This window comes from Pipistrellus kuhlii, unplaced genomic scaffold (genome assembly GCF_014108245.1).
Source record: "Pipistrellus kuhlii isolate mPipKuh1 unplaced genomic scaffold, mPipKuh1.p scaffold_m20_p_16, whole genome shotgun sequence".
In the NCBI taxonomy this organism is placed as follows: domain Eukaryota; kingdom Metazoa; phylum Chordata; class Mammalia; order Chiroptera; family Vespertilionidae; genus Pipistrellus; species Pipistrellus kuhlii.
In genome coordinates, this window is record NW_023425471.1 from 22,513,911 (window position 1) to 22,529,836 (window position 15,926).

The 15,926-nt window shown below is 37.8% G+C and overlaps 1 protein-coding gene across 2 annotated transcripts in view; it reads right to left on the minus strand.

Annotated features, from left to right (window-relative positions):
- The window catches only part of APOOL (apolipoprotein O like), a 76,469-nt gene extending 61,655 nt beyond the window's left edge, over positions 1–14,814 (minus strand). The window contains exon 1 of one of the 2 annotated variants that reach the window (XM_036439804.2): positions 14,695–14,814. In XM_036439804.2, coding sequence (XP_036295697.1) covers positions 14,695–14,712 — 18 coding nt within the window. In that variant the 5' untranslated portion in view covers positions 14,713–14,814. The remainder of the gene's footprint in view (positions 1–14,694) is intronic. The other variant, XM_045582370.1, reaches the window with a different exon arrangement.
- Positions 14,815–15,926: the final 1,112 nt, after the last annotated feature.

Sequence of the window (15,926 nt, forward strand, 5' to 3'; positions counted from 1 at the left end):
TATAGATAGCTATGTAACAAGTAACCCATGCAAATAATCAGACCTTCAAAATGAAATCTGTAAATAAATTCAATTGTGCTTACAATATTGGAAGTGTAAATTGCTTTCAAATACTTGCCTCAACAGCCTTGTATTTCCAGCACTAATGAGCTGTGACAAATTGAGATTAGTCATCAAAATTCAGGACAGCCATTAGCAGCTTAACAGAACTTTGCATGCATCAGTGTCCTTTTATCTGTTCATTGTGAAAACCTGAGAGGAAATAGTGATATAGTGGAAAAAACAATAGACTGTAAATTGGAAAAGCAGAGTTCTAGTCTGGACTCTGCTCATATCTCATTATGTTAAACTAGAGGCCCAGTGCACGAAATTCGTGCACGGGGTGGTGGGGTGTCCCTCAGCCCAGCCTGCACCCTCTCCAATCTAGGATCCCTCACAATCTAGGACTGCTGGCTCCCAACTGCTCGCCTGCCTGCCTTCCTGATTGCCCCTAACTGCTTCTGCCTGCCAGCCTGATGACTCCCTAACCACTCCCATGCCAGCCTGATTGATGCCTAACTGCTCCCCTGCCAGCATGTTTGCCCTCAACTTCCTTCCTCTGCCAGCCTGGCAACCCCTAACTGCCCTCCCCTAAGGGTTGATCACCTCCAACTGTCCTCCCTTGCAGGCCTGGTTCCTCTCAACTGCCCTCCCCTGCTGGAGATCTTGTGGTGGCCATCTTGTGTCCACATAGGGGCAGGATCTTTGACCACATGGGGGCAGCCATCTTGTGTGTTAAAGTGGTCAATATGCATATTACTCTTTTATTAGATAGGATAGAGGCCTGGTGTATGGATGGGGGCCAGCTGGTTTGCCCTAAAGGGTGTCCCAGATCTGGGTGGGGGTTCCTTTGGGGCATGGGGCAGCCTGGACAAGGGGTCTGTGGTGGTTTGCAGGCCGGCCACACCCCCCAGAGACCCAAACAGAAGCCCTGGATCTGGAATTTATTTACCTTCTACAATTGAAACTTTGTAGCCTGGAGTGGAGCCACACCTTCTGTTCACTCTGTGGTGGCAGCCATTTCTGTTGGGGTTTGTGTATCTTCTATAATTGAAACTTTTAGCTTTAAGTGGAGGTCTGGGCTGGCCAGGGTGTGTGGAAAGCTTGGCTTCCTCCATCGCCAGGGAAACCCAAGCCTCCCTCCTGCTTTCTCCTTGGCCACAGCCATTTTGGTTAGGAGTTAATTTGCATACTCTCCCCTGGTTGGCTTGTGGGCATGGCTTGTAGGTGTAGCAGAGGTATGGTCAATTTGCATATTACCTTTTTATTAGATAGGATATGCATTGCCCACGGACATGGGTAATTGGGTGGTGAAGACTTGAGGCAGGTAAGTTGGGGCTGGAAAGTGAGGGGGTAAAGGTAGCATAAATGGGAGACATCTATAATACTATCAACTATATATACACACATATACATACACATATATATATATACACACATATACATATTAAAAAATTCTATAAAGACCTTTCTTCTTTTCCAACATAATCTTTTTAACTCTGTAAATGCCCTTTAAGCACTGCTGTGAGTTGCATTTTACAAACTGTGATGTTGAATTTTTATTTCTCCTGAGACTTCTTTGACCAATGAACTATTTAGAAGTGTGTTGTTTTGAGTGTTTGGAAATTTTCCATGATCTTTACTTTATTGATTTTTATCTTAATTAAATTTTGGTCAGAGAGCATACTTTGTATGATTCTAATACTTTTAAATTTGTCAAGCTTTTGTTTTATGACCCAAGATATTGTTTATTTGGGTGGATGTTCCATGTGCACTTCAAAACTGCTTTTGCTAAGTGAAATGTTTTGTAAATTTGGTTGATTGTGTTGTTCAGTTCCTCTGTAGTATTAATTTTTTTCTTTTTTAAATAAGTTAAAATATGATTTAATTATTTTTAAAAATATAAATAAAAAACAAAGACTATATCTGAGGGCAAAGAAAGAAAGCCTGAGCTCTCTTGCTAGAAATAGCATTTTACTTTGCTTGTGCATAAATAAAATTCTTGGCCAAAGTAATGTGATTATTACTGGTATACTGTATCAAATAAATACTTTTAATTTAATACTTTCTATCTAATTTATGTATTTTTCAGCTAGAATGGTCAATAATACCCTGATAAAGGTATCCATTAGGTTAAATATTCTTTTAAATGACAATAGTTTAAATATATATTTCATAGGTCTCATTTGCAGATATCAAAAGATCCAGAAATGGAGCGGAATTGGAAACATATGAAAAGTAGTTTCCCTTTCAGTGTGGAATTGGTTTCTGAAGCTCTGTTCACAAGATCAATCTCCTCACCACACGGCGGTTTATGACTCTAGATTAGGGGTGTCGAACTCAGTCAGAGAAGGGGCCAAAATCTAAAATCCAGCCTAAATCGCGGGCCGAATGGTTTACTGAACAGTCATAAACTGTCATTGTGATGGAAACGCAGCGGAGTGCAGTGATGACAGCGCGGTGCGGGCCACATTGCAAGGCCTGGCGGGACGGATTTGGCCCACGGGCCTTGTGTTTGACACATGTGCGAGATCATTAGACTTGAAGGGGAAGAGAGGGAAATTATATGCCATCCTTGGTAAAGGGAAAAAGTAGCATAACAACTTCCAATTGCTTTCATTTTTTCCGCTTTCTTTTCCTCACCTCTTTTCCCCCCACTACTTCATTTTTGCCCCCAGCACCATTTGTTCCAGTTAATTTTCATTTATTAAATTTTGTTTTTCAATGTCAGAAATATAGTCAATAATATTTTAATAACTATGTATGGTGTCAGTTGTTTTTCAATCCTTATTTTACCTTTACATTCTACTTTGTCTTCCTTCTACTTTTCTTTCCTTAGGTAGATAAGAAAGGCTAAAGTTTGCCTTAACAGCAGGGAAGGTACTGTGACTATATCAGTACTGTTCTTTCTTGGTGATTTCTTTTGTCCACAGACCTAATGTACAAATACTCCGAGGAAAACAAACACAGGGGCATAAATATACATCTAATAACATTTAGCCTCTTCTTAAATACCAGGTAAGAGATAGGAGGGACACAAATTAACTTAAATTTATAAGCACTGCTCCTGAATAAACTAATGACTTTTGAATCCAACTTAAAATGGTAAGAGAGACTGGTTTCAAAATATAAAACTGTGTTTCAGGCATATCACTTTCTTTGTACTAGAGTTTTAGTTTTAGAAAGCAAAGGGACCTTAAATGCCTTTTAACCATTCCTGGTACTAGAATCCCTTCTATAACACATTACCAAGTGACCCTGCAGTCTATGTATGATCCCCTTCAGCAATGGGAAACACCACTAATAGACAATTCCATATTTTTTACAATGATATGCAAAACTTCTTCCATAAACTGAACTGAAACACACATGTCTATATAATTTTTACTGGCCCTGATTTTCCTTTTTTGGGTCATATATCACAGGTCCAGCCAATCCTGCCCATAAAAATATTTTAATTCTTCTTTACTGACTTCTTAAATGCACCCCTGTATCACCTATAATAAAGTTTCTTAAAAATGACAAATACTACTAAATCTATATTTGCTTTAACAGAAATACTACTGTATTTTCCCAACTAAAAGTGAAACAATAAAAGGTGCTAACAATTTCGTTTTGTAGTTATAGCTTAAGAGCTATTTATTGACAGCAACATCAAAGTCTTACAAAGGTGCCCACTTTTAGAGTAATCACCAGTGAGCTACTAAGAGAAGATCTGTATATATCATAGTGCTTATTTTCTTCAGAAAATAATGAGTGAGTGAATCAACTCCAAGAGAATAAGCTATCATTAGATGTACTGAGAAAAGTAGAGCCTACCAACTACGGCACTATTTATTATGCTGGTACATGAAAAGCAGATACTTAGCTGAAATAGGAAATTTAAAAACTTTTGACTATTCTGTCTCACAAAATAATAGTGATACTACAGAAATGTACATATATAATTTGGGCCTTCCATGTCGGCATTTCAAACAGTCTATTTCAAAGGATTTAAGTGCTAAAATAAAAAATAAAGAACCCGTGGAAAAGCTACAGGAATAGAAAGCCTTTAGTATCTCAATCTTCAAAATTTTAGGACTCTATTCTGCCTTATGCATTCTTATCAGTTAGACTTTCATAGACTATCAATGAAAATAGCACTCTCATTCACACTCACTAGAATTTTACTTCTTTCAATGTGGGTTATTCTTAAACTTTTCTTAAGTCATGAAAACTATTTAATAGTCCACAGGATTTTTTTTTGAGTGAACAATCTCTGTAATAACTTCTACATTCAAATTTCTAGCTTTCTGTGTTTGAACAAGGAAGAAAGGAGATTAATTTTATACATAATGAATATGGCAATCAAACATTACATTTAATACTTTTAAAGATTACTTATGTCATTAAATCATTGAGGGTCTGACAGAAATAAAAATAAGTCTAAGAAGGAAAAAGCCTAAACATAAATATTAATAATAAAAACTGATAATGTAACACATGTACACTGTTGTGAGAAACAGGCTATCAGTCCATTGGCATGAAGGAAGTGAGTCTTAAATGGGATCTGAAAGTCAGAAGAAATATGACATTACACTAGGTGCTAGGAATATAAAGATTCTTTTAAATATTAAGAACAACAACAACAACTAGAAATTATTGGACTATTTCTATATATCCTGGGCGTAGGGCGGTGCACATCATGTTACCTTCTTAATATTTTGTGGTAGAGAACCCTAGGAAATAAGTACTCTTCTTATCCTAATTGTTCAGATAAGAAAAATGAGGTTTACACAGGTCAAGTGATTTACCCAAAGTCATACAGGTAGTACATGGCAGAGCAAAGAAACTCTCACATGAGTCCAAGAAGCCTTGCATACAATTGTTCATAACAGCATTATTTATAATAGTAACATGGGTGGTGGAAGTGACTACAAGAAACATTGAGAATGAAAAAATAATGTGGTATATTCATACAAAAGAAGAATATTCACAGTAAAAATGAGTTAACTAGAGCTATGTGTATAAACCTGAATAAATATCACACAAAAAATGCCAATTGATAAAAACAAATCACAAAGAAAAAATATAGCATAAGTAAATTTTACACAAAGCTTAAAAGCAGACAAAACAGTCATGTATGAGGTTTAGGAACACATGCATATATATATATAGCAAAAGTCTAAAATCATGCATAACAATGTTAAATACAAAAGTCAGGAGAGTGGCTATAGGACGTGGTTCAAGGAACAAGGAGAATGCAATCAGAGTTAGAAGGATATACAGGAAGTTTCAAATGCATTTGCAATATTCATTAATACCTCTTTATACATCTGTAATATTTTATATTATATTTTAAAAATCATAAATCATTTCTGGATTTGTTTCAATGGCTTCTGCTGCCTTCAAACTAAAAATCCAATTTATCCTAGCACTCAAAACACTCCAAAATCTTGCTGTTTCTACTCCAATTTTATCTTCTGTAAGTAAAGCCCAAATTAACCTTTCTGATTTGGCCAGCCTAATGGCCTTAAGTTCTTGGAATATATCATAATGTTCAATCTGAGCTATTGCTGACAAGCTAACTCTTCATTCTTGGTAATCTAAATACTATCATCAAGGTCTGAGAGGACTTAAACTATTACAGTATATGAGAGGTCTGGTGCACGAAATTCATGCATGGAAGTGGGGTCCCTCAGCCTGGCCTGAGCGCCTTCTCACAGTCCGGGACCCTTGGTTCCTTACTGCCCGCCTGCTCACTGCTCCTTACTGCTCAGCTCGCTGCTCCTTAGTGCTGCTGCAGAGGTGGGAGAGGTTCCTGCCACCACCGCTGCACTCCCCAGCCAAGAGCCTGGCTTCTGGCTAAACAGCACTCCAGCTGTGGGAATGCATTGATCACCAGGAGGCAGATCCTGTGTTGAGCATCTACCCCCTAGTGGTCAATGCACATCATAGTGACCAGTCATTCTGATCTTTCTGCCTTAACAGTCCCTGGGCTTTTATTGTATACATACAGGTCACTTCTTCAATTGCTAAAGATTTATGATCTATATTACCTGTTATAATAGTTAAATATATGCTCCTATAATAGTATCCACTGCATGAGAATATGTATTCTTTACTATTATAAATTCCTTCAGAGCAGAAATAATGTCGTAGAATTTATGTGTATCTGTACTGTACTTGGTGTGTAATCAATGCATTTTTAGTTGTTGAAAAGAACTTAAAGCATTTTATAGAGCTAGAATTCTCAGATAGTTCAGACCTTACTGTGATAAGGAATTCCTATATACAGTTTAATTACAGATTCAGGGAAATTTAAACACTTTATCTTCAAAAGGTATTAAAGATACAATCCTTAAAAAGTAACTACATGCCACTATTTGAACACAAAAAAGGTGTAGAGTGAATAAAATGATATAAAATGAAGTATAGATCACAATTAAATATTTATTTTACCAGTATAAGGTAAGGATTTTAGAGTTGGGATTATTTTTGTTTTTAAAAATGAGAAGCCTCAATTGCTCAAAAGAAAAGCAAATAAGAAGCATAAATTAACTCCAAGTCACAGCCGCAATCACAAAGAATACTCTCCTACAGAAACATTATCTAGTTTGTGTAGTTTCTGAGAAATATGCTGCAATTCTCACCTCTATTCCTCTTTATATAAAGTGTATTTCTTCTCTGGCTGTTTTCTACATTTTTCTTTCAATTTTTCAGCAGTGTGGAAATGATGTGTACAGGAATATGAGATGTGTCTATGTGTATAGTATTTATCCTACTTGAGGTTCTTTCCTTTTCTTAGAGCTCTGACTTGATATGTGTCATTATTTTTAGAAAATTCTCAGTCTTTGTTTCTTCAAGTATTTCTTCTGTCCTACAGAAATATTATCAATAACTATGAATAAAGGTTCAAACTTCAAGTCACTAGTAATACTCATTTTAAAAGCAAATTGTTTTCAAATGATTTTTTAAAATAAAGTATATTTAATGTTAACATTACCCTTTTAGTAATATATTTTAAATCTGTATCATAAATTTCCCTCTAAATGTATTTAAATATATGTACTTAAAAAATAAAAATTTAAATCTATTTGTGTACATGGGCATCAAAGAATGCACTCATTCATTCATTCAACAACCATTCAAGTATCTGTTAATACTATACCTCAAGAGCCTGTGAGACTTGATATACAAATGTGAATAAAACATTGTCCCTATTTTTTAAGGAAACTCACAGTTTAATGTGGGAGAAAAATGTAAAAATAAATGCAATACATGGTTATAAGCAGTGTAACAGAGGTGTGTCCAGGGGGGAGGAGAGATAAGAGACATATCCTCATTTTTAGGTTTTTCAAAGAGATGGGAAAAATTACCTTCAAAGGACATGAATTATCTGTCTACAGAAGTCCAGGATAATTTAGAATTTAACCATGTACTATTTCCAACTATAATTTTTTTTTTTACATTTTTCTAACCAGGATACGTTTTTCTGAAGGCAAAAAGTCTAACAGTTATTCCAGTTTTAACTTAGTCAACAAACACCTCCAAAACAAACACTATGCACTACAGTTGCTATCTTAGCCCATGAGGGATATAACTAAGCAAAGACCTTGTTTCTGCCCTTAAGTAATGTATAATCTCTAGTGGGGGAGTCAGATAAAGAGGACTTCCACTTCTGGAAAGATGGAGTAGATATGCATTCCTTCCACTAAGTAAAACTCAAAATCCTAGATATCATATAAAAATAAATATAAAAAAAAAACTCTGGAAAATGAAGAGAAGATGGCAAACCAGTTTGGTACCTCAGAACCTGAGCAATGACATGGTAGTGAGGTCCCTGGGGTTCTTTTTGTTTCATATTATCTTGGACTGGGTGCTGGAGAAGCCAGTGACACAGAAATGGCAACTGGTGCAGACAAAAGACCCAGGAAAAGTGTGCTTTCTCCAGTCAAAAGACCAAGAAAAGGAGCAGTCTAGCAAGACATAACAGTTTTAAGCTATAATCACGCTAATATAGCCAAACAGGACAGGCAAAACTAAGACAAGTTATCCACCCACACAAGCAAAGCCTCAGAGGAAAGCTTATTCTTTAACTCTGGCTAGGCTGAAATAAGGCATTGTTAGATAAGGTGGGACTTTTACCCACACCAGGCAGTAAAGAGTCTAGCCACCAAGATATCTGTAGAGACTACATGGGGAACCTTAATATCTGTCATCAATGATGGTAAGGACACACCTCTCCCCTTCCCTGCCAGGGAGGTATCCAAAAAGGGCTAATGAAGTCAGGATATTTACTATCATCAGGTGATAATAACAAGGGCACCCCCAATGGTGGTATTACTTGAGGACATATAAGGAGCATTAACAAGGCACTGCTACGCCACCCAGCCAGAGTGATAAGAGCAAAGGCCTAGTAGGGACCTAAACATTCACCCTTAATCAAAAATAACAAGGAGGTCTTCCCCTCCTTGGGTGTTAAGAGAGACTGAGCAGGGAACCTTAACTTCTAACCCTCACTTGGTTACACGTAGGCAGCACTGCTTTCCCTTGACAAAGTTGTATTAGAGAAATCTAAAACAGAAGTTTTGAATATGATCCAGAGCATTATATCATAATAGCAAAATATCAATTGGAAACTCATCATAACAAGACCCAGGAAAAGATCAACTTGAATAAAAAAGGACAAAAGATATCAACATTGAGTTCAGAGATGTTAAATTATCTAACAAAGATTTTTAAAGGATACATCACAAAAAAATGTTTCAACAAGCAGTTCTGAAAATACCTGAAGCAAATTAAAACATAGAAAATCTCAGTGCAGAAACACAAAGTCTTAGCAAAGAAATCTATACTAATAAAAGCCTTGGGGGTGATCAGGCCAGCAAGGGAGGGTAGTTGGGGGCAATCAGGCCAGCAGAGGAGCAGTTAGGGGGCAATCAGGAAGGCAGGTGAACAGTTAGGAGTCATCGGAGATTGGAGAGGGTGTAGGTCGGGCTGAGGGACACACACACCCCCGGCCCTGTGCAAGAATCTTTGTGCACTGGGCTCCTAGTATAAGATATAAAGAAAAATCAAATGGAAAATTTAGAACTGAACAACATAATGACTGAATTTTTTTTTTAATTTCTAAAAAATATATTTTATTTATTTTTTTTACAGAGAGGAAGGGAGAGAGATACAAAGTCAGAAACATCGATGAGAGAGAAACATTGATCAGCTGCCTCCTGCACACTCCCCACTGGGAATGTGCCCGCAACCAATGTACATGCCCTTGACCAGAATTGAACCTGGGACCCTTCAGTCCGCAGGCTAATGCTCTAGTCACTAAGCCAAACCGGTTTCAGCATGACTGAATTTTTAAAAATTCAATGCATGAACTCAACAGCACAGTGGAGATGACAGAAGAAATAATGGCTGAGAACTTCCCAAATTTGGCAAAATACATAAAACCCATGAATATAAGAATCTGAGCAATTCCCAAATATAATAAACCCAAAGAAATTAACCCAAAACACATCAGAGTTGAACTTCTGAAAAGTAAAGAAAAAGAAAAATATTGAAAACAGCAAGAAAAATAACACCTTACCTATAGAGGAAAAACTGATTCAAATGATTGTGTCAGAGTATAAAAAAAAAATTATACTGCACTCAATAATATCACCCCTCCCGAAGATTTCTCAATCTGAATGCCAGAAGCTATGAATATGTTCCATAACATGGAAAAAGAAACTTTACAAATGTGATTCAATTATGGATTTTGAGATAAAGAGATTCTGATGGATTATCAGAGGTCCCAAGGTAAACATGACTATCCTTATAAGGAGACAAGTGAAAAACTTAACCAGCCATTGCTGAGTTTCAATATGGAACAAATGATCATGAGACAAGAAACACAGTTGGTCTCTAGAAGCTAGAAAAGGCAAAGAATCTCCAGAAGGAATGTGGGCCTGACAAAACTTTGATTTTACTCCAGTGAAACTACTTTTAGACTTATATCACCCAGAACTATCTATACATATAAAAGCCTAAGCGGCCATCACAACTGAACAGACAACTGATCAGGCTGTGTGGGGCGACCAGGCCAGCAAGGGGGTGGGGGGCAGTTAGGGGCGATCAGGCAGGCAGACAAGTGAGCAGTTAGCAGTCAGTGGTCCCGGATTGTGAGAGGGATGTCTTGACTCCTGGTTTAGGCCTAATCTCCAGGATCGGGCCTAAACCAGCAGTTGGGTATCCCCCGAGGGTGCAGGCTGGGCTGAAGGGACCCCCTCCCTCCCCGGGGGGTGTGTGCAAATTTTGTGCACTGGGCCTCTAGTAAGGTAATAAATCTGTGTTGTTTTTACCATTGAATCTGAAGTAATTTGTTATATCAGCAATAAGCAATCAATACAAGGGTCAATCTATTATGCAATTTTAAACTTAACATAATTACTATATGACCCAGCAGTCACACTTCTGGGCATTTATTCCAGTGAAATGTAAACTTATAACCACATAAAATCCTGTACACAATTGTTCACATCACCTTTATTTTAACAGCTCCAAACTGGAAACTTGCATATGGATTTGAATGGCAGTGTGACAAGCTTGGAGAGACATCTATTAAACTAGTAAAATCAGCAAATTCTCTGAATATGAGTCAAAAGGTTTACAACAAATTGAGATGTATTTGTTTAGCAAAATATGTAGAACTTGGTAAGAGTGGGAGGCAGTTGCATACAAGTTATACCCCTTACCCATCTACCCCCAAATGTTAACTCCCATCTTCCACAGATACCAGAGCTTAAAAAAAAAAGTATTCTAGGTGTTTTTGGTGGCTGGTGAAAATTTGCAGATACCATATACACTGACTTCAGATCACTGAGTTGCTAAAGAGCCTGCCTGATGGCCCCTAACTGCCCCCCACCCCCTTGCTGGCCTGGTTGCCCCACACAGCCTGATATCTCATAGAACCTGATTGAAATTTCCTGCTATTTTCTAGGTTAGTGGTGCAAAAGCTATCCCATGTGTATTTGGCAGGGCTTCTACTTAGGGGATAATCAAAACAAGACTCAAAGACTGGCAACACCCTACTGCTGCAAAAGCCTATACTTTTAATTTGGAACACACTGTTATCAACAACAGCAGCACTATAAGCTAGCAATCAGGGGAAATTAACCATTTGGTATGAGCCAGAATTTTATTGAAGAGTTCATAGAAAGAGACAAAAAGAGCCCTGCTAAAACCACAATAATCCCCAGTGGTCCAATATGCTGGACACATACATAAAAGATGCACTGTCTGAAGAGTGACTAGAGAGAAAAATCTTGAGCCTTGAGTCCCTGCCTGAATACAAAGCAAACTCCTAAACTCCCCGAATTGTGAAAGCAGCTTTAAGTCAAAAACAGGCTAATTGGTAAACAGTAAAACCCTCAGCGGTTTGAGGTGCTTAAGTAAAACTTCTGACCAACCCGGTCAATCATTAAGCAGTGCTGACACAAAGGGCATCCTTTAGGAATCTAGCCTTGAATATAAAAATAGAAAAAGTACCTATGCAGGAATATCGGAGATGAAAGGCAGGGAAATAGAAATCACAAAGTCAGTCCAGAAAAGCCACTAAACAAATAAATGAGCAAACAAGCAACAACAATAAAAAGCACCCTCGAGCCTGAGGGGGTAGAAACCCAAGTTGCTATATTACTTAAAATGTACAGTTTACAACAACAAAACCTATAAAACCTGAAAAGAAACAGAAAAAAATAGAAATAGACTCTTTTTCTATTCAAAGGAAGGGAGGGGACTAGAGACTGTCTTAGAGTGAACTCAGATGATGGACATAGCACAGAAAATCTTAAAAGCAGCTATTCTAAATATATTGAGAAAACTATACGAAACCATTTTGAAGGACTTAAAAGGAGGAGAGGTAACCTCACAAAACAGAGAACAATACTGATAATACAGAAACTACTTTGTAAAATACATCCAAAAATCAAAAAGGAATTCTGGAATTGAGAAGTATAATAGCTGATTAAAACAAAAAATCACTAGAGTGGCTCAACAGTAGATCTGAGCGGGCAAAAGAAAGAATCAGTGAACTTTAAAATAGATCAATAAGATTACTAGTATGTTATCCCAAGAACAGAGAGAAAAACAAATGAACTATAAATTAACATAGCCTCAGAGAAATATAGGTCAGCATTAAGTGCACAAATATGTATGATGAGAATATCCAAAAGAGATGAGATAAAGAAAAAATGTTCAAGAACTATAAGAAATACTTCCTTATTTGATGAAAATTATAAATATAAAACATTCAATGAACTTTAAGAGAAGCAAAAAAAGATATCTAAACCCAGACACATTGTACTCAAAATGTTCATAAAAAAAGACAAAGGGAGAATCTTGAGAACAGCAAGAGAAAAATGACTCATCACAAAAAGGAAACCCAACAAGATAAACATCTGACTCCTAATCAGAAATAAGTCAGAAGGCATATTCAAAGTGCTGCAAGGGAAAACAAAAAAAAAAAACACACACACAAAAAATACCTCAATAAAGAAATCCTATATGTAGGAAAAGTATCTTTTAAAAAATGAAAGCAAAATAAAGACATACTTAGATCAATATAAGCTGAAATAACTGATTGTTAGTGTACCTACCTTATAAGAAACACTAAAGCAGTGGTTCTCAACCTTTCTAATGCCGTGACCCTTTAATATAGTTCCTCATGTTGTGGTGACCCCCAACCATAAAATTATTTTCACTGCTACTTCCTAACTGTAATTTTGCTACTGTTAATGAATCATAATGTAAATATCTGTGTTTTCTGATGGTCTTAGGCTCTATCATCTCAACCCACAGGTTGAGAACCGCTAGCAGGGTCGCTTAAGACCATAGGAAGTAGCAATGAAAATAATTCTATGGTTGGGGGTCATGGCATTAGAAAGGTTGAGAACCACTGTCCTAAGGTAACAGTTGCCCAGGGTCTTCTTGGAGCACAATGAGGACTTATGTAAATTAGACCTGAGACCCTGGTGGGGTGGCTCAGTTGGTTAGAGCATTGTCCAGGTACACCAAGGTTTTGAGTTAGATCCTCAGTCAGGGCACCTACAAGAATCAATCAATAAATGCATAAATAAATGGAACAACAATTCTCTCTCTCTTTCTCTCTCCAATCAATAAATAAATTTAAATTAGACTGGAGAGATTCAGGACAGTATCTAGAAAAAAGCATTTTGTACTTAGCATACATGGAGGCAGTACACAATTTCTGTTAAATGAGTGAATGAACTAAATATAAACAGGAACTATCTAGATGAGGATGGGAAATAGCACTTCAGGCTCAGAGAAAGAGAAGGGGGAAAGGCCTGGAGTACAGATGCTAAGAGAGTTCCTGAGAGACACGTGAAGCTCTAAGCCAAGGCAGGGTGTCCTTGGACATAGGAGTCCGAGCTGACCCCAGAGGGCAGGTAATAAGAGTGCCAATAACAGTTTTTAAATAGGGGAGGGGCATAATCATATTTGCATTTTAAAAAAATATATTTTATTGATTTTTTTACAGAGAGGAAGGGAGAGAGAGAGAGCTAGAAACGTCGATGAGAGAGAAACATCGGCCAGCTGCCCCTTGCACACTCCCCACTGGGGATGTGCCCGCAACCAATGTAAGGGCCCTTGACTGGAATCAAACCTGGGACCTTTCAGTCCGTAGACCAACGCTATACCACTGAGCAAAACCGGCTTCGGCCATATTTGCATTTTAGTATTAGTACTACTCTGCCAGTGAAAGGAAAAAGTGATTCATGACAGCCAGGCTAGAGACAGTGAGTCCAGTTAAAAAGGTGTTCTAATAACTCATTTAACTATGAGCCAGAATTGCAGAAATGGAGTGAGAATACCCAATCAAGCCAGTTACTAAACCAATTTAAAAACTAACCGAAGTGAATTCTTCATATTTGTATCTACTAAAAGCAGTTCATTTAACAACAATAACCCACATCAAATATAGGTATTTCTCAACTACCTTACTGTTATTGAAACCTACTTAGGGAACTGAGGCTAGCAGCCAGCCAAGTCACTTCCTGTACACAGATTTCCAAGTAGCACCTTTTCCCATACAGAACTCAAAAGAAAAAGGCTTGTTACTCAAACTCGGAAGTTAACAACAGTAATACAGAACTGCGCAGTACAGAGTCTTGAGATATGTCTATCCCGGTCTATTTCACCCCAAATAACGTTTTAACCAAGTCCTTCAAAGGGTCAGGAGGCCCAATCCCGAGCACCCGGACAAATGCCCAGGGTTCTTTCCTCTTTGTTTCAGATCGAGAGCCAAAAGTCTACCGCTGTTTGTCGCTCAGCGGGGCATTTTCACCCAGCAGTTCCCCACTTTGCATTGTGCCGCTGTATAAACAGTCAAACGCAGGGCATTCAGGAAAGAGTACTCCCAGGCTGAGGAGCCTCTGAAGAGGAGAGGCGGGTGTCTTCAGGTTTCAAACATAAAAAAGATACCCAGACCTTGCCAATTCTCTCACAACCCCACCTCCACCCCGCCTCTTGCTGTGGGCGCCCTTCTAAAGTTACAGAGCTCTCTTCTATAGTAACCGGAATGCTTTCTACCCTTAAAGAAACGAAGCAAGTTTGTGTGTGTGTGTGTGTGTGTGTGTGTGTGTGTGTGTGTGTGTGTGTGTTTTAACTTACCCTTACGGCCGCCGCCATATCTGTGACCCTGTCACACCCAAGTTTTCTGACGGAGAGCGAAGTCGGACAAAAGGCTTCCACTCAGCAACTCCTCACTACAGCCCCGCCTGGTTACGCCCCTTGTCTGCCTCCTCCCGCCCTTTCTCCGCCCCCCCTCCACTCCCCCCTCCCCTAGAGCTTCTTGGGGAAGCTGCTTCACAATTGGTCCACTGTCTTCAGGAGAAGCCATTTATCCCTATGGGAGACTGTAATACTGATCAATCCATAATCGAGTTAAAAGTTACTTTATTGGTGCAGAACTTTTCATTGTTGTCCTTGTAACAAATATATGCGACTTATCTACATAAGAATTTAAAACTAAAACCTGGCTGCCTTAATATATAACTATGTCGTCACAAAGAAAATGTTACCTCTGCAATAGATTTTCAAGTTCATACATTCTAAAACTATGTCACTAAGCGCCTACTGTATGCCAGGCACTCGTTCAAGGTACAGAACAAAGTCAGAGGTACCATAAAATTTATTTAGAACTTAGATCAAGAAAAAGGTTTTCTATGGGGGAATATTTTATCACTGACATTGCAGTGTGTGGTGAGAATAAAAAGCTGAATAATTTTATTTTGTTTTAAATTAATTTTAAATTAGCTAAAGATAATTAATCTCCGAGTGTCGTTCCTGTCCATGAGACACCATAGTCTGTCATTGTTCTATGCACTGCATATGAAGCAATGAACAAAACAAACATAATCTCTGGTCTGATAGAGCCTAATTATAAATTTTTTTAATCAAGAAAACAAAAAAAGAAAGGAACACGATCATTGTGAATAGCGGTAAATACTAGAGAGGATGAATGGGATGAAGTGGGAATTATTTTACTTTGGGAGAATGGAGAATACTTCCGCAAGGAACAGACAGCTGAGCTGAGAATTGAGTAACTGGGCAGAAACCCTGAGGTGGGAGCACCTAGAGGGAAGGAGAGGGGTAGAAGAGTCAAGCAGGAGCCAGATTACATGTAAAGAATTTTTATTTTCTTTTTATAAAAATAATTCAAAATATCGATATTATTTAAATGTTGTTTAATTTATAGCTATAGATTTACCAGTTACTACTACTTGCTTTGGGCACAGAAAACAGATTTGTGTAATGAAAAGTATTAGAATCAAAATAAGGTTTTATAAGAGATTTTACAAGAGAAGTCTTATAAAATAGAGTTGAACTAAGTCAGAGGTGCT